This window comes from Podarcis muralis, chromosome 2 (assembly GCF_964188315.1).
Source record: "Podarcis muralis chromosome 2, rPodMur119.hap1.1, whole genome shotgun sequence".
Lineage (NCBI taxonomy): Eukaryota > Metazoa > Chordata > Lepidosauria > Squamata > Lacertidae > Podarcis > Podarcis muralis.
The window spans coordinates 74,102,477-74,121,295 of record NC_135656.1 but is presented as its reverse complement, the minus strand read 5'-3'; the positions used below and the strand labels follow the sequence as shown (position 1 = coordinate 74,121,295).

The 18,819-nt window shown below is 45.0% G+C and overlaps 1 protein-coding gene across 3 annotated transcripts in view; it reads left to right on the top strand.

Moving 5' to 3' along the window:
- LOC114591580 (hyaluronidase-4-like) overlaps window positions 1–18,819 on the top strand; it is a 37,139-nt gene that overhangs the window by 456 nt on the left and 17,864 nt on the right. Inside the window, exon 2 of one of the 3 annotated variants that reach the window (XM_077924786.1) lies at window positions 17,631–17,759. The exons of 1 other annotated variant lie outside the window; for it this stretch is intronic. In XM_077924786.1, coding sequence (XP_077780912.1) covers window positions 17,631–17,759 — 129 coding nt within the window. Of the gene's footprint in view, window positions 1–13,050; window positions 13,304–17,630; window positions 17,760–18,819 lie in introns of those variants that run through there. One more of the 3 variants, XM_028718763.2, reaches the window with a different exon arrangement.

The window sequence follows — 18,819 nt, the reverse complement described above, 5'->3', positions numbered from 1 at the left end:
GCTGCTTTTCCCAAGGAGCCCCTTCTCCCCGCTCCCCGGGTCTTTCCCTTCCTGGGGTGTAGATCCAGGTGTGTAGGTCCGCTAGCGCCGCGCCCTTTGACATTTGCATCTCTTAGCCCGAGAGCAGCAACTCCCTTATCGCCTCTCAAGATCGCGGCGACTGAAAGGGGCTGGGGTGAGGGGCGGGAGATAGAGACGGAGACACGAATGAAGCCCACCCCCCACCCCCACCCCCCAGTTTGCTTCTGGAATCAACTGGCAAAATCAACGCGGTGGGCGGAGGGGGATATCGCAGCAACCTGTTGAGTCTCTGCCCTGCCCATCAACTCCACCCTAGGTATTTATTTCATTATCTGTGCTTGATAGTTGGGGAGATTGCCATTCTATAGAGAAAAAAATCACCCCATCTCTTCTGAATATTGATGGTTCCCCTGCCCACAGCACCTGAACCTTGGTGTGTGTGTGTTTAAGTCTTGTTTTAGTGAAGACACCCTAAAGCTATTGGGTAGGCTTTGTATGCTAGATGAATTTCAAAGATGTACTGGTTGCCTGTGCATCATGTTGTACCCATTACCGAAATGACCAAGCCTACTCAATAATGTCCTGATTCAGTCAAGCAAAGATGGCCCTTGATGTCCCTTCCAACTCTGCAATTCAGTGATTCTAAGATGGGGTTTGCAGGTACCTTCTCTCATCTGGGCATTGGGCAGACCAGACCTCCTTAGCTTCAGCAAAGTGGTGACCTCATGTGCCTTGAGCACAGATACCTTGGGGGAAACTTGGATATGTAATACCCATTTCCCTCTCCAAAGTTCCTTCTGTGCCAATCCTTCCATGCTGTCCTTGTTCAAGTGTCCTCTCTTAAAATACTTCTGTGGAGATTGCCACATACGTGAGCAAATACTCAAGGAGGAGGCGCGGGGGGGGGGGAACCTTCCTAAAAACCCGGCATTTCTTTTCCTTCATTATGCAACCCCCAGGACTGCAGTTGATCTGCCAATCAGATTTTTATTTGCAGTTTACAAAGGGTTTGCAGCAGCTGTGTGGAGCTTGCTATGTAGAAGATGCTGTTCATCAGCTGAACGATTTGTGGTGGCTTTTGCCATCACTGAGTGCAGGGCATGGAGTGGAACGGTTTGTCTGCCCCAACACACCATGTACAGAGAGAGTGCCCTTTTCAGTGAAGTGCCCAAAGCTGATTGACATGTGACATCCACAGGTATCTTGAGCTCATGCAGCTGGCCTGGGCGTCACCAGGAGCTGCCTGAAAAATGCTCCTGCTCTAAGCACAAGGTTCTTATGTGCACAGATGTGCACTAAGGATTATGGACTGTGGAGTTCATGGAGTGTGCTGGACCAGCTTAGACAAAAGTTCCACTTGACCTCTCAGGCATGGTGATAGCTAAAGTCAGCTTCTGTTGGATATGGACTTGCTTGTCTGACTTCTCCCCATGATGATCAAAAACCCTTCCTATCAACATAAGCAGACCTGCCAACATTCTCTCTAGCTCTTTGGGAAATGGGCTGAAACACAAGTTTTACTGGCTAAAAAAACATTCATTCTAATCTTAGGTATTTATTGCTAGTAGCATTGCCTGGTAGTATACTATAATCAGCTGAAAATGGTGACTATAACTGCAACGGTTATGAATGTAGATGGTTATGAACAGAAAAGATCCTGCCAAATTGAGCCTTGTTTCCATTTTAGTGCATTGTCAACTGGCAGCAGCTCTCCAGGGTGTTAAAGCAGAAAGGTGGTTTTGTCCTCAAGAGTCACCCAAATTTCTAGCCAAACTACAGACAGAGGCAGGCGCCGCATGTGAGCTTCACGGCTTAGCGGGGATTCAAACCCCGGTCGCCGAGGTCCTAGTCTGACACTCTAGCCATGACACCACACTGGCCGCATTTGTGGACATAGTCTAAGTATTAAACTACATGTGATGGCAGCAGATCATGTACAGACCCCTTTTACTCTGATTCCCCTCCCCAATTTGGGGCAATTTAACCACAGCTGTAGAAGCGGCCATGCAAACATGCCCCCTTTCTTCCTCTCCCCATATAAACTCTGTGATTGGGGCAAATCCATGTTTTAAACACATGAATCCATTGCTGCCATGTGTACTTTGAGCCTTAACTGCTCTTTTGATCCATAAATACTCCTTAGTGCAGGAATGCAAGCATTCACAGGCATTTTACAATATACAGTATATATAACGTTATAGTCCTTTAACAACCTCGCTAAGCCAGGTTAATGCAAGCAATTTCATCATGAATGAGAACAGGCTTACAATCTGGGTGTGCATCTGTTACTTTTCTTGTATTGGTTTAAGAGAGGAAACAAGTTGACTGTTAGATTTGTCTCCCACAAATTGCTGTACCTGTTCTGTTCTGTGAGTAATGAACACATCATTGTTTGTTTTAAAAGAAGCCTGAAATGATAAAAATATTTACAACTCGAGTAAGAAATTAGTATTTTGGGAAAAACCTGGTACCTTTTGAAAAAATGCTGAAAAAATGTTTTGTGCAGTCTTCTGAAATGTAATCGGCCATCTGCCAGATGAGACCCAGACCTGGAAACTGCTAGATAACAGCAAGGCAGGCTGATTGAGCGGAGTGTTTCAACATTTGAGCTTATGAATCCAGCTGTTTAAATCATTGCAGGATTTGTTTAGCTACGAACATGAAATTATGATGTCAGTTTGCTAATCCAGAGTGAGTGCTCTTTCCTGATGCATAACCTAAATATATCTGCATGAATTCATTTTCTGGAGAAGTAGGCATGCTTAGGAGAGCTTGATATTTAAGGGAAGATCGGTTAGCAGTACCGCCTCAAGCTGGAGAATATTATTTGGAGATTAGTGTCAGCTGCTACCAAGGGCAAAACTAAACTGACTGTAGCAGCATTGTAGTCTTTGCTACATGGGTGGAAATCTACAGCAAATGAATGCTAGGCAGCTATTCCAGAAACCAATTTGACCTGAAATCCAACTGAAATCTGCTGTTGTCATATCTGCTCAGAGTTGCCTCCCTGTTCTGTCCTTTGCACGGATCCTTTAATGTTCAACGGATTCTATACCGCCTTTTATGGTTTGTTTACTTCCACGCATGTCAAAAGTGCCTTGCAGTGCAATTAGAGATGTCAAAACAGTTCAGAGAATGGGGTTCATTATCGTGGTCTCCTGTGGATGGCTGCCTCTGCAACTAAGCCAAAAGAGGAGGAAGAAAGAAAAGGAGCTGTTGTACAGTACAAGCGCAGCCCATTAATTCCTCCGTGATGGTGCTAGCCAACTGAAATGTGGCCATTTTTCTTAATAGGAAATTTTGAATTGGATGCAGGACACAAAGCTACCTCTTCTAGCTGCTCTTTATATGTGGGATGCTTCACTAGAACCTAGTTGTGATGGAAAAGTTCACTGGAACTAGGGAGTTCTGCATGCGTTCCTTCGCACGTATCCACATTTTCACCTACAGTTGTTAGTCAGCTCAAGTGTTTGGCAAAGCCTTGGGCTGCTTTTCCCCTATCAACTCACAACAGGTTCTTGGGGCTGGATAGGCCAGTCCTAAACCTGTATACACAGCAGGAAGTTGTAATGAGTTCAGTGGGATGAAGTTTCTAGAAAGCATATGGTTAGGATTGCAACTTGACTCTATTGGGTAAGGACAAGGAGAAAAACAGGCTAGCTTGGGCTTGTTTATGGATTAGGGTGAAACTTTCCACTTTCTAATAATCTTGCCTTTCTAAGATAAATTAGAGCCAAACTAGACACGCCACATAGCTCGCCCTTTTACAGTTGGTTTTACAAAATAAATAGCAAGTGTGTTTCCTCTCATTGTGAATGGCAGGTGTAGTGTGTGTGTGTGTGTGTGTGTGTGTGAGAGAGAGAGAGAGAGAGAGAGAGAGAGAGAGAGAGAATCTATTGGATCCCATGAATCCTTGATGTGGATGGTTATCCCATTTCTGCAAGGAGGAGCTGCCAACATGTGACAAAACCTCAACAGAAAATGGTCTAACCCTGACAGCAGACTTATTTCGGCTCGCACTATATGCAGATCCTTTCTCCCACACCTTGAGACAAAGACAAAATAGAGGATTGTATTCTACGCATTGGGCCAGTAACAAATGAGATGGTGGTCATGGATGCCATGAAGTCTCAAGTCTGCCCATCTAAGGCAGCCTTGGAGTGAATGTTGAAGACCCACAAGACAAATGTCTTACAGTTCTCCAATATCACAACTGTTACTTGCTAGTACTCTACCAGTTATGTTTAGTCAATGCTTGTTGATGTATATTTTGATACATCAGTGTCGGTGGCTGGTAGGCAGGAGGAAAGGCTTTGCAGAGAACCTTGTATAGTAAAGGATAAACGCATCTCTCTCCCTGTCTCTCCTTTGAAAATTGCACATAGAAAGCTTTGGGCTTCTGGTGTTGTTTACTTATTCTCTGGGCCATTTCAAAATAATTTTTTTACCAGGGTGTCCACTGTCCACCTATAATGAAGCCATGTTAGATTGATAGTCAACAGATGTAGGTTCACTCACACTCTGAGGCTGGCAATACAAGGAGTGGAAGCAAGCAGCAGAGAATCATTCAGGGTCTTTTTGAGCTTTTACTGCAGGAAGCAACTGAGCAAGGGGGAGGTTTCTGGGCACTGCACCAGTGGCAGCCTTAGAACGCACCTGTGCAGATAGCATCAGTTTCTCCGAGGCACAGAAGTCAGTCAGAAATAGCTGCATAGAGAAGAGCTCTCACTTTCAAGTCTCTTCCTACTCCCACCCCACTAAGAACAACTGTGGAGGATTTGGATGAGGGGAAGTACAGGATGTTTCCAATGTCCCCACCAGTTCTCATAAAATCATAACATTTCTTGGTGTGCAGTAGCACCTGGGGCACCTAGCTAATGCCACAGAAACTGTGCCCACAAACAACGTCACACAGCAAGAAGGTCCAGCGCTGAGGGCCTTCTGGCAGATCCCTCCCTGCGAGAAGTGAGGTTACAGGGAATCAGGCAGAGGGCCTTCTTGGTAGTGGTGTCTGCCCTCCTATCAGTTGTCAAGGAAAGAAACAACTATCTGACTTTTAGAAGACATCTGAAGGCAGCCCTGTTTAGGGAAGCTGTACACTGTATTGTGTTTTTAATATTCGATTGGGAGTCACCCAGAGTGGCTGGGGAAACCCAGCCAGATGAGCGGGGTGGAATTGATAAATTGCCATTATTATTAACAATAACATTACTACTATTATTATTAGTGAATCCCACCCTTCCAATTAACATTTAAAGGTTCTCCCTAGACCTGAAATTTTAGCAGGTTTCTTATCTAGGGTACCTTTCTCATGTCTGCTGTTTTCAGACTAGTTTTCCTCATAACAAAAAAGGAGAACCGATTACTCCTTTTTTTAACTAACCTCAAAACTGTAAACACCATCCTCGCAGGAAAACCATGGCAGTTATTCACCACCTTGGAAGGGTCTATGATGCCTGAAAACTCCATCAAATTCTGCCAAAAAAAAGTACAGATGTGATGCTGATAATACCAAGGTTACAAGTTTGACTCCCCAATATGGGACAGCTCCCTCCCTCCCTCCCTCCCTCCCTCCCTCCCTCTGTGCATCTGAAGAAGGCCAGCTGAGAAAGGAACATGGCAAACAACCCTCAACCTGGGCAAACCTCAAGTTGTTTTACAATCTCTCCCTGCAATTGTGTGAAGGAGATTCCCCAGGCAGCTGCATTTCTAGACATTTATTAGCTAGCATTCTGTATCACAAAGGGAATCATCAGGCACACAAAGGTAGTGGAGATGTCCTTGGTTGCAATCTATTTGGAGGAAATTATTCCATTCTTCCATTCTGCTTTGCATGACTGTGCTCTCCAGGGTGGCCTCTTTTAAGAGTTACTGGCCACAAGAAAGCCCTGTAGTCCTTCCCTTTGGTATGTCTATTTGTCAGGAATCTCTAATCTATGGGAGCTGTGCTCCTTTCCTTCCTGAAGAGAACACCAGTTGCTCCTATTTTGCTGTAGCAGGGCCTGCAAAACAGGGAAGGCTAGTCTTGATTTTCCCCCATTTAAAAATATTAATTTTATTACTTATTCCATAAAATGTATACACCGCTTGACTGTTAAAAAGCAGCAACAACCTCAAAGTGGCTTACAAAAATATAAAACCCAAAAAGTTAGGAATTTTCCCCCAGGACATTAAAACATATAAGAAGTTAAAATACTTAAAGCAGATTAAGATTCACATCAGCATTTCTAAGCATCTGGGTAGGCCTGTCTAAACAGGAATGTTTTTCGCTGTACTCCTGATGCTCCATCATCAGGGTCTAATGATGGAGTTCTTGCTATGTTCTGTTCACTTCCCTTGTTTCCCAGCCTGTGTGTGTGTAAGACTCTTAACTGAGACATTCTTCTGGTATACACTCATAGAATCACAGAATTGGAAAAGACCATGGGGGTCATCTAGTCCAACCCCCTGCAATACAGAAATCTTTTGCCCAACGTGGGTGCTTGAACCTATGACCTTGAGATGAAGAGTCTAGCCAATGCCACATTCACAAGATCCAACCCTTGTACTCTGCACAATTAATTAATCTGGAAAAAAAGAACTATCCCTGACATTGTATATTCTATCAAAAATTGAATGAAAATCTTGATGAACTTTGAGGTTAACCAAATTCCCAAATATTTAATTTTTTTAACTACTTTTATGCTCGTTTGTTGTTGCATCTTATCTACCATTTCTTTATCCATATTTTTAATTAACATTTTTGTCTTTTTTATATTTAATTTAAAACCTGCTACTTGTCCAAATTCTTCAGTTTCCTCTAATCCTTTCTTAGCACTGACTAACGGTTCTTCTGTTGTTAGTACCAAGTCATCGGCAAAGGCTTTAACTTTATGTTCCTTTCTTCCGACTGCAATTTTTTAAACTTCTTCTGTTTTCCTTATCCTCATCAGGAGGACTTCGAGTACCGATATGAATAGTAGTGGTGACAATGGACACCCTTCAGGGTCATCAAGTTTTAGGAATAGCTTGTCATGGCTTTGTGTAGAACTATCACACCTGTAACCTGTATTCCAGCGGCAAAGGAAAATGGCTGTGGAAAAGCTGGCTGTTTTTGCTTCTTTTGATCACCACATATTTTCTGATTTCCAGAGATGTCCCCCAACTCATCTAGAGCCCAGCTGGAACAACTGCATATAATTGTTGCCTTTTGAAATTTGCTAGCCAATCGTTGCCAGAGACAATCAGCTTGATTTTCATTTTGCAGCTATATCCTAGAACCATCAGGCTAGAACCCCCTTTGGCTTTACTGAAACGATAGTTCAAGATGGTGGGTACCTGAATGAGGAGGAATTGCTTAGCTGCCAGCGCTGGGTATGGGACAAATGTTAACATTACAGTTTTCAAGTGGTAACCTGCATGTCAGTGCAAAAATCTATCAAGCGCCAGCTCCTCTCCGCTTGGTACATGTTAATGAAAAAGCTGCAGGGGGTATTCCTGCCGCTGAACAACACATTATATGCGTGCCAAGTTAATCAAAGGGAATTGCTTTTGTTCTGATGAAGCTATAAATAAATAACGAATGCACATCTGGCCAAATTTAAATTAGGAATAGTTTTGGATCAAATATAGTTGAGTGCATTTGCCTGGGACTCCTTTGGGATGTCAAGGATTCAGTCAAGGCAGTTTTTATCACGGAGAGCTGCCTTATACTGTCATACTGTTGGTCCATTCTAGAGTAAAGGCTAAATACCTGAGGTCCACTAATTGGGTACAAAGCAGTGTATTGAGGAAGGAGAGGGGAATGGCATGACTTGCACTTTGAATTAAGGAGAAGAATGTTCCTGAGCATATGCTCAGGCACGAAATGTGGCCTTAAGAGCAGAGGCGAGCGCACAAATTCACACAAAAATCCACTCCTGCCCCTCCACCCCAAGTCTGATGTCAGCAACCTAAGTGTGTGGGGGGGGGGAGGAAGCCATTTTGTTCCTGCTGTTGTGAAACCATCTGGCAACAGAAGCCCTTGACGCCCTTCTTGAATTCGCTACCACAAGATGTAGTGATGGCCACCAACTTGGTTTAAAACAAATTCATGGAGGATTAATCAACCACGCATTACAAGTTAATGGGAGCCAATATTTAACCACCGTATCACTGTCGATATGCCTCTGAATAATGGGGAACGAGAATGGGAGAGGGGCCTATTGCATTCATGGCAGGCTTTTTGTATCTGGATGGGTTACTAGGCTGGCCTAGATGGGCCTTTGGTCTGACCCAACAGAGTCCTTCTTACATTCTTACTTGCCAATCCTACTGCGAACCACCCAGTCATTCCCAATCTATGTTCTACCCACCCCTGACCAGGGCTGCAACTGAACTTATTTTCTAGCCTTCCTGCCTGAGACTTGTCAATGGAGTGAACCTGGGACATTCAGCATCCAAGACATGTGCCTCTGGCCCTGAACTCCGGCCCTTTTGCCTACTCTTTGTAAAGCTAAGCATACTGAGTTAAATCTAAGCTCCCTGATTCAAATTGCACTACGACCGCTAATGATGTGCCAAACCTTGGGGAAAGCAGATACAGGGATGCTGCAAACTTGGAAGAATAACTGAGCAAATTTATGCGAAGTGTTTAGATTGCTACAAAATGTAACATAAACACTAAATATTATCATAATCCATTAGCTAAATTAATCGTACTGTTTGTGTAGCAGGTGGTATTTTCCATTGTGTTTTTAAAAGGGGATAGTGGCGCTATTCCCCCCTCCTTTTTTTTTTGGATTCCATTGGAGGAAAAGCAGCAGCAGCCCTGGAGTAGTTCTTGGATTCTTGCGGCTTCAAACTGCCTCTGCTGAACTTGTACTGTACATGCCTTCTATCCCCCACTCCCGCGTCTTCCGCTGTTGAAAATGTTTTGAAGTCTGTTTTGCTTCACGAGAACCGCGAGCAAATTGGGTACCCAAGGGGAAAAAACCAAATAGCTACCGTTTCGATCTTGCTGGATTGTGAAACGAACCACAGCAGGTGGGATGGGATGTTATATGCTTCGGGAAATTGCAATTCCCAACGGTTCATGGGGATTCTCATTTAACTCTGCATATTCAAGAGCTGCTTTCAGAGGCAAAGCTTTGGAATGAGCACCGTCCCAGCAGAGCCAAATTATCACCAGCCCTTTAGCCTGAGTCTCGACAGCTGAGGACCAGGGGAAACTGTCTGGTGAAATGAAAGACTTTGGGGTTGGCAGCAGCACTTGCTAGCCTCCAGATGTCTGCCTGTCGCTCGCCAGTATTTGTGACAGTCAAGCCATCTGCACTGATAACTGCGAGAACTACAGGAAGACAACAGGAATGTAAAATGTTGGCAGATCTCGTACGAGATGGGTTCTGTGCCATTTAATTGTTGCATGGGATGGAGTTTTGTAGCAGGCTGGGTTTTCTGCCATAGTTAAGGTAAGAGAAATTACATCTGTCAAAGTTCTCCTTTGTACACAACTGTTAACAGGTACAGGAGCCTTATCATATGTAGAATTGGCAACTCAAAGTGTGCCTCCCCATACATCCGTAGTGAATCTTCTAACTTGTTAGTATTAATTAGCTGGTTTAAACCAATCAGCCTCACCAACCTAACTGTTTCTGTGTTATAGTCTTGGCCCTAAATTTCTTAATACGGTTCAGGAAAAGATCTGGTCCAAAGTGCAGATTTTTCTATCCTTGCACTCATTTTAATAACTCTCTTGATTCACCATGTTGCAATTTCTTGTGATTCTTCTGTAGAGTGTGACTCCTTGTTTTCTGATCAGAATAACCAAGAAGCTGTTTGGGTCAGGTTTCCCCAATTCTCTCATATGCTAGATATCCTTTGGGACTAGCAAACTGAGCAGGACACATAGTCGAAGTGCTGTTTCAGTTATGCCTACGCCTGGGTCCGCACCCACACACTTTTGTCACGCTCACTTTGTTTTGTTACTTGCCATTCCAGAACAGACCACTTCCTGTTTTTCCTACATCTGCTGGAGTGGCAAGCTTGGGTTTTTAATTAAAGAGTAAATTTGAACAATTGCACGTATACACCAAACCACCGCCGCACAAGGATTTGCAGAGTATATACATGCTTTTGGAGAATAGGCACCAGGCACACATTTACTGTTTAAGCATAAGTAACTCACCCTTTTGCATTTCCACTGAAGCTGTGCACAAATACTGATGCCTAACGGGGCTGGCCCTACCATTAGGCAGAGGAAAGCGGCAGCCTTGAGCAGCTGATTTGGGTTGTGTCAGGAAAAGGCAGCAAATTGTCAGCTATTTAATTTATTATGACTGCACTTTTACTGCCAAGGAGGTTGAGAGGCACTTGTGGGATTCTCTGCCTCAGGTGCCAAAATAACTTGGCCCCTCTTTGGTGATGTGAACCTTGACCAGTGGGGAGGGGTTTCCATTTGTTGCTTCACCTCAGGCAGCAAAATGTCATGGGCTGGCCCTGATCACTAGCTGAGATATGGGCTATCCTTCCTTGTGCCAACATGACAGATTGTAGAAAAATCAGCCATTCTGGAAACTCACACTGATCTGTGTAACAACCTGTGTAACAAGAGAATATTAAACTGAGGGGGAAAGGGGGTGGGGGAGACCCAATATTTTAAGGAGGTTTAGAGAAGCCTGCTTATGCTCAACTATTTGGTCTGTCAATCTTTCAGCCTGGTGGTGTTTGCTTCACCGATTTCCTGTGTGTAGCCACCAGGTGAAGCAAGGTAGACTAAAATGCTGTCATAATGTATTCATTCATGCTTTGGGTTGCTTTTTGGGTTGCTGTTATGCGTTGAAGAGAGGCAGCAGAGCAATTAGGTAACTTTAGACTCTGGACTCTATTGTCTTCCACTCACCGCCTCTGTAAATAATATGGTATGGTGTATTGATGAACCACCTTTTAGCCCCAAAGAAATATACAAGAAAGGTACAATACGTAAAAGACATAAATGAAAACCATATAAAATAGCTGTTGTTCTCACTGAGGTTTTTTATGCATTGTATTTTTCTGTATTACTTTGCTATGGTAATGTGTATTACTTCAGAATGTCCTAAGCCAGTCCTAAGTTCTGTGTGCTTTATTGCGGGGGGGGGGGGGTACTCATTCTGCAGAGTGAGGCCCTGGATTTCTGCCCCAGAGTCTCTTGCCCAATAGGCACCACTGCAGGGGAGGGATGCGCCTTTCTTCCTGTTGTGGTGGAGCAAACTCTTATGATTCGCCACTAATGGAGTATAACACCATGGCATGTGCTGGGAATCTCTGGCAGAGCCATTTGACCACTCCTCCCCCTCTATGCTGCGCTGTTCTTTCCCTCCAACCAGATGGCACCTGATGCCTCGGGGGACTGGCAATGGGCTAAGGTAGCCTTTAGTCCAAGCGCTGTTTCTCTGATCCAGACAGCCAGTTGTGAAACATCTGGCCGTTGTTTCCTGCCAGTTTTGCTTCAGTTGCCTACTTGAAATTCATTGGAAGGTTTGGGCTTGATTCCCACCCTGCACCATTTGGTCCTCCCAGAAATGCTCAGGCATGGAGGCAGTTTTGAAACTGAACTCTGGAAAGACTTTCCATTTAAGTAGGTCCCAGGGTCAGAAAGCAATATAAAAGTGGGTTGTAGTTAGTTTTCGGTGCCAGTCTGGGACATTTTGCTCCCAGAAGCAGCGGGGGGTCTTCTCCCTCACCCCCACCCCACCAGGGCCAATACTTTAAAATCTACACCTTGGCTTTCTAGAGCAGATTCAGTAGCCTTTCTTGCTCTGCACCTCTGTTTAGGTGTACCTGAGAAGAGCCCTCCTAAGTCAGACAATCGATCTGGTCCTGCAGCCCATTATGCACAGTGGCCAACCAGATACTACTAGGGATCCCAAAAGTAGGGCATGAAGGCGACCTCTCTGGTTACCTAATCCTAACATGTGCAATAGCTCTGACAGAATCTACCTCCAGAATATTCCTCCTTTTGGGACCATCCTATGAATGATCTACTGTTCTGGAGAGGGGAGGGGCAACCTATAAAAGACTGTCTGACACATTCCCAAGACAACCTCATTGCCGTGCATTAGCAGAAGAGCAGTGTAAGCTTGTTTGGGCTCATGAATTCTAGGCAAATATTTCCCTTTAAAAAACATACATTCCAATTCTTATCTTAACTGATCCTGGGACTTAGAGTCTCAGACCTGTTGTCAGAGTTGGCCCACATGAGGCAAGGTGAGGTAATCGCCTAGGGTGGCAGGACCCACAGGGACAGCAGATCCTGGTGTAGATCTTTATTCCTGTGGTTTCTGATGTAGATTTCCACTCACCCCTTCTTCCCTGACAGGGTGTGTGTGTATGTGATTATGTAGTTTGCTTCAGGCTCCAAATGCCTTAGGCTAGGCATTGGTAGATCCCTGAATGTCCGGGGTAGATCACTGGTAAATCACTGGCTCCCCCAAAGAAACTCAAAAAGTTTGCCCTGCACCCCTAAGAAACTGTGCTCAACAACTTTGACCTGAACCCCAAAAAAGGGGGTTGACTGCCAGTTTGAGTAGATCGCAGTCTCTTGGGAGTTGGCCATCCCTGCCACCCTCTCCAAAGTTTGCAAGTTAAGACGCCGCCTAGCACTCCTGTTCCGAACTGGCAAGCGCAGTCTATTCAGTTTGGAACTTTGGAGCGACTGTCTCTCTTGGCAGCCCGCGGGGTCCCTTTGCACATCACAGCTGTTTTGGGGTTGTAAAAGGCATCGGAGCAAAGGAAAACCAGGGAGCTACAAAGGGCAAGGCTGCTGCCGTCTGCTCAGAGAGGCTGTGAAGACAGGACCAAAGTGGCTGCCGCTGCCGCTGCCCGCCCGTCCTTTCTCACGGGGTCGAGCGCAGGCGAGCTTTCTGTTTGACTGAATGAGCACACACGGCACTCGAGCACGAGGTTAGCCTGGAGGAGGTGCTCACAATAAACACAGCTGTCCACAGAGCACACAGACATGGGCTGTACCACTTCAGATGCAGGGGAGAGCAGCCACAGGTAGTTCCCCCTCCCTTCCGGGTCTCTTGGTCTAGGGAACCACCTCCTGGGTGTCTCTGAGCACAAAACTGATGTGCAAATGCATCTGGCAGGGATGCAGGCGAGAGGCACTGAGGCAGCCTGAGCAAATAAGAGGGCTTGGTCCTAGCCAGAGGGGACCCACTGAGGGCGCTGGCTTCGCAGGTGCCCTCATCTTTCAGGTCTGAGCCTGACTCTTAAGAGGCAGACAGAGCACTGGAGGGGCCAGGAGGAGGTGGCTCGGTCCCATGGCTGCAAAACTCTTCAGGTAGGTCCCCTCCCCCCCCCACATGTTTTCTTTTGTTTGGCTGAGCAGCTGTTTTTGTATTGTTCTTTGGAAAAGAGGTGGGAAATCCATTAGGGCTGCGCTGGAAATTCACCTGTCAGAGCTAGCAGCAGCCAGAGAGAGCCTCATCCTTAATCCAACCGCTCACATGGACATTGGGGGGTGGGGAAGGTTTGAAGTCATGAATTGCAGAGGTGCAAGTTTGCCACAGGCTCTTTAGTCTTCTGAAAGCCTGCCTTTAAAAATCAGAGTGGGTTCCCATTTCTCTTCATTCGTAAAAGTGGCTGATGGAATGAAGACACAGAAGGGGCTTGGCGAATTAAAGCTTTCTGCTTCTGATGCAAGCAGCCAGGATATCTGAAGCCTTTGGAAAATTGCTGCTTCCTTGCTTTTAAAGTATCTGTACTTTCCCTCTACTCCTATAGTCTAATGTTGGAACATCCAGGAAAGAGAATCTATGTCTCACTTTCTGATCGCATTCTTTCTGTGGCTCCTCCTACTGCTTATTTAATGGGTAATTGTAGTTTGTAGAGCTTCTGGAATTTTATGTGACTTCCTTCCTTTGAAATGCAATTGTTAAATGACTGAGGTGAAATAGCCTGCCTCTTATTTGCCATGTAATGCATAAGAACGAGAGAGAACAATTCTTACATACACACACGCCTTACTTGCGTCCTCCTATAAACAATTTGGTAAACAGCTCCAATTTTTAAAAGCAGTTTTAAATGTTTAAACTGTAGCATTGTTCTGAGTAAATTCCTGTTTTGTAGTGTTAATTCCTCTGCCTTTTACTTCAGAGGGAGACCAGAATCTATGAAAATAAAATACAAACTTCACGGGACCCTCATTTACAGACATGGAGATGCTTAGCATTACTTAAGTGTGCCCCCCCTCACTTTCATGGAATTCAATGCATCCCTTGCTTAAAACATTGATAATTGAATATTTGTTATTTATATTCTTGCAAGCCCAGAAAATGCTGGAAAGGTGTGAAGAATAAATAGAATGTGATGGTGGTGAGAGGAGTAAACTGAGAAAGAAAGCAAAATGTTTTCAAAGGCATCAAATGTATCTTGTTTTTTCTTTCTTCTTTGCATTACACCGGTGATCCTGCTCTGTTTGACATGTGCGGTTGCATGAGTCCTTAACCTTTGCTGGATCATGTCCTAATTTATTCTTTAGCAAGCAATTTCAAAGCACTCATCTGGCAGGCAGGATGCTACCCTAGCATGGGGAGGGGGTGTTTTTCTTTTTCTTACAAAGTTTCTTCAGTTACAGATAGGTAGCCGTGTTGGTCTGCCATAGTCAAAACAAAAAAAATTCCTTCCAGTAGCACCTTAAAGACCAACTAAGTTAGTTCTTGGTATGAGCTTTCGTGCGCATGCACACTTCTTCAGATAAAGAAGTGTGCATGCACACGAAAGCTCATACCAAGAACTAACTTAGTTGGTCTTTAAGGTGCTACTGGAAAGTTTCTTCACAAAGTTTTCATACTGTTCAGATGTCAACATTTTTGCTATATTCTACACCTGAGAATACTTACTGTTACCTAGTTTTCAGCATATTTTCAGGCACAAATGCAATATCAATTCTTTTAAAAGGATGGCTGAGGGCAATGTCCGATGAGCTAAGAGCTTTATGGAAAATGGGATCATACGGGAGGCAGTCTTGTGTATCTGTCATAGTCTCTCCAGAAACTCCACCTGGATTTACAGCTTAAAGAATCAATAGCTGCCCCGAGAGCATTGATGCTGCCATTCTCTAAAGAGCAACTGATGCTGAACACACACACCCTCCGATATATATCATTATATGGGATCCACTTAACGGCCATCAGAACTAAGTGCCTCAACACGAGGCCCCTGAGGGTCAGTGGACCCACACAGAATTGGCAGGAAGAGTTAATGGCCATTGTGGCAGAGCAATTATTATGACAACCTGTAGGTTTGTGTTGTACAGTGGTGCCTCGCTAGACAAAAAGAATCCGTTCCGCGATTCTCTTCGTCTAGCGGTTTTTTCGTCTTGCGAAGCAAGCCCATTGACAGCTTAGCGGATTAGCGCTACAGCGGTTTAGCGGCTTTTCGCAATCAGCTGTTAAGCGGGTTATCAGCGGAACAGCTGATAGGCGGCTTAGCGGCTTAGGAAAAGGGGGGGGGGAGCGAAAAAAACCTGTGGGGACGCGCAAGATTTTTTCGTCTTGCGAAGCAACCCCATAGGGAAATTCGTTTTGCAAAGCGCCTCCAAAATGGAAAACCCTTTTGTCTAGCGGGTTTTCCGTCTTGCGAGGCGTTCGTCTTGTGGGGCACCACTGTAACTGTAAACTTGGCCCAGGAAGTTACATGAGTACAAAAGGCTGGTTTGCTGCTATGGCACCAGTAACACAACTGCCATTCTATCACAAGGCCTCTTATTTTTCTCACAATAAATTTTCTCATTAATTGAGAAATCCTGGCACAGGCCAGGATTTAGGGATGACTTCACTGTGGACTCCTGCAACAATGGTTTTGGCACAGCCCTATGCACGTTTTGTAGAATAGCAATTTTATAATTAACGATGATTGGCATGGGAACTTTCGCCTCGAGATGGAAGTGCGCATGATGCTGAAACTGTCACTTGAAGGCGCATGTTTGTGCAAAACCTTAAAACAGCTGGTGTGGGGGACGCGCCAGGATTGCAGCATGGTGGTGGGCTCTATCCATGACCACCATATACAGTTCTATGATCCCAGTAAAGGTTCTTCCTCTCCCCCGGGCTGCTGTTAGTCCCAGAAAAGTGTTCCCATGGGCGCCACTTCTGTTACACTGGGAGCAAGTCCTTCTGGCTGCTCTTGTAACTGCACACAGAGAAGGGGACACGGCTCAGTGGTGGAACATCTGCTTTCTGTGCTGAAGGGCTCCGGTTCAATTCCCATCAACTCCAGATAAAACTTGGGACTCAGCTATACAGCTGCAAATAGGATGTTTTGAATATGTTGTAAAGTGCAATATACAAATGTGACACAAGATGGCGACCGTGAGCTATGCCAAATTCAAAGTATTTTTCAAAACGTGTTGTTTTTTTAAAGCATTTTCACAGCATTTTTTATACGTGTGTAGGTTCCACCTTGGAAGTACAGTGGTACCTCTGGTTATGTACTTAATTCATTCCGGAGGTCTGTTCTTAACCTGAAACTGTTCTTAACCTGAAGCACCACTTTAGCTAATGGGGCCTCCTGCTGCTGCCGCGCCGCCGGAGCACGATTTCTGTTCTCATCCTGAAGCAAAGTTCTTAACCCAAGGTACTATTTCTGGATTAGCGGAGTCTGTAACCTGAAGTGTCTGTAACCCGAGGTACCACTGTACACAAATAATCCTGCTCTTACAAGACAGGGAAAGTACAACTTTGCATTTGAACACCTATGGCCCCCTTTTCTGGTTCTTTCACTTTCCTGTAGCAAAGTCTTATCTTTGCCTTGCAATTACATGGCAGGTGGCTCTCTGCCTCTAGTCTCTTCCATGAGCCATTTCTGCAACAGGAATTGAGTGGTCCAGGAAGAGGTGATGGGCTTGGCAGTGGAGGCATTGCCAACCCTTTCCTTTTGGCATGTTTCTGCAGTGGCATTTCAAGCCGCGATGCTGCTTTTAACTCATTTATATTGTCATATTATCATTTAAACCTCTGTTGATTTACAAATAAATATCACAAATACGCGGCAGTGTGGTTATTGCTGGCTCTCTGGAACAAGCACACCAATATTGGTCTGTGTTAAAATTTTCCCCTGAATTAAGCCAGGTTATCCAACAAATGCAATTCTGTCTGCCCTCTCCAGTAAAGATCCCAAGAGTAGCATCACAAATCCGTCCCCTCCCCCGAATACCTGCTTACCCGTGTAAGACATATGAACATGCATATGTATGCATTGGCACACTAGGGAGCACCATGATATACTGCTAGGTAGTATTTAATTATAGTTTGTTCTCCATCCCCACTGCTTAGAGAGGAGGGGGGAAGTCTTTCTTCTGGGAACAAACTCCACCCCCCTCCCTCCCATACAATCTGCTGCACTGAGAGCTTTGACTCTCCAGAAGGAAATCTTAGCTCTGTATCCAGTGTTGCCATTTAATCTTCCCTGGCGGTCTAGTTAGTGCTTCTGAAGCTTGAGTTCAGATAAAAGCAACTTCTCCTTTACAGCTTGGGGGGGGGGGGGAGAGCTTATTCTGCTCCTGGGTTGCTTGGTGAAAGTGGTGCTGCTGTCCTTAAACGGAGGGCAGCATGGCACACTATGTTGGCGCTGCTGCGAGCCTGTGATTTTTGTTGATTTCACTGTAGACCCAGGGGCTGGAGAGATGCTGGAGAGATGCTTATAGGATTTATCTGGGAGATCAAAACCACAGGCAGAAGCAGGAAAAAGGAAGGCCCATTTACAGGCACCCTGCTCCCCAAGTTACCCCAAGTAAGGTAATTGGTGGTTTGGCTATTGCTTCTTATTTTCTGGTCATCTTCTCTGAAAAAGCCATTAAACTCACATTATGATTGCTTTTTAGCATTTCCCCTTCTAAATGTGCAAATACACCTTCAGGGCCTTTTCAGGTCTGGATGAAAGATCTGCTGGAGATTATGGGAAGAATAAATAGGGAGGAGACAGGAAGAGGAAAAGAAGATTTTGATTTTTCCTTCTAGGCACTATGGCATCATCCTAGACTTTTCATCCTGCCTTTCCTTCTCCTTTACAACAACCCTGTGGAGTAGCACTCAGGGATGATGAATGGCCACATGGCTAGCTCAGCAGTCAGGTGGGATCTGAAGCGGGACCTCCCTGTACAGCAGCATTACCATCACCACTGCCTTTGATTTCTCTGTGCCACCTGCCCAGCCTTCCTCCCTCCGTCCTCTGCCCATGTGCAGAGTTTCAGGCTGGGCACGCTCCGCTGGCTCCTACCCACCCAGAGGCCTCTTTCTAGCCTTCATTCTGGTTGATATTCTGCCTCCGCCCCCCCAATCCCTCAATAAGCCTCTGATTCCCCGCTCTGCAAAAGCTCACATGGAGGCACTTTGTTCCTCGCCCCTATCTTATCAAATGTTACAAACTTTCTGGCTTTCACGCTGTTTCTGCCCTGCCATGTTATACAAGGTTTTCTGAGAGCGCTGGACATTAGTGGGGTAATGCATTTGACTAAGAAGCTCTTCACCTCCAGGGAAATACTAGGCTCTAATGCAGGTCAGCAATGATTGAAAGCTGTAATCATCAGATGTCTGCTCTGTGGCCTATGCAGAATGAGGTTAATGTAACTACTCAGTTCCTGGTGGAATTGGCCTCACTGAGCTGGGGAGCATGAGAAGGGGAGAATGGAATGCTTGCAGTGGTAGGAGGGGGAAGCGAACACCCTGAATGTGCCAACAACAAACTGGAGCTTCGATTCAGAATGTATATCCATGTTATTTTATAAACCCTAAAGTTGCATCAGGGTTTTGTTTTTTGTTTTGAATCAATGGATTAAATTATAAACTGGGCTAGGGA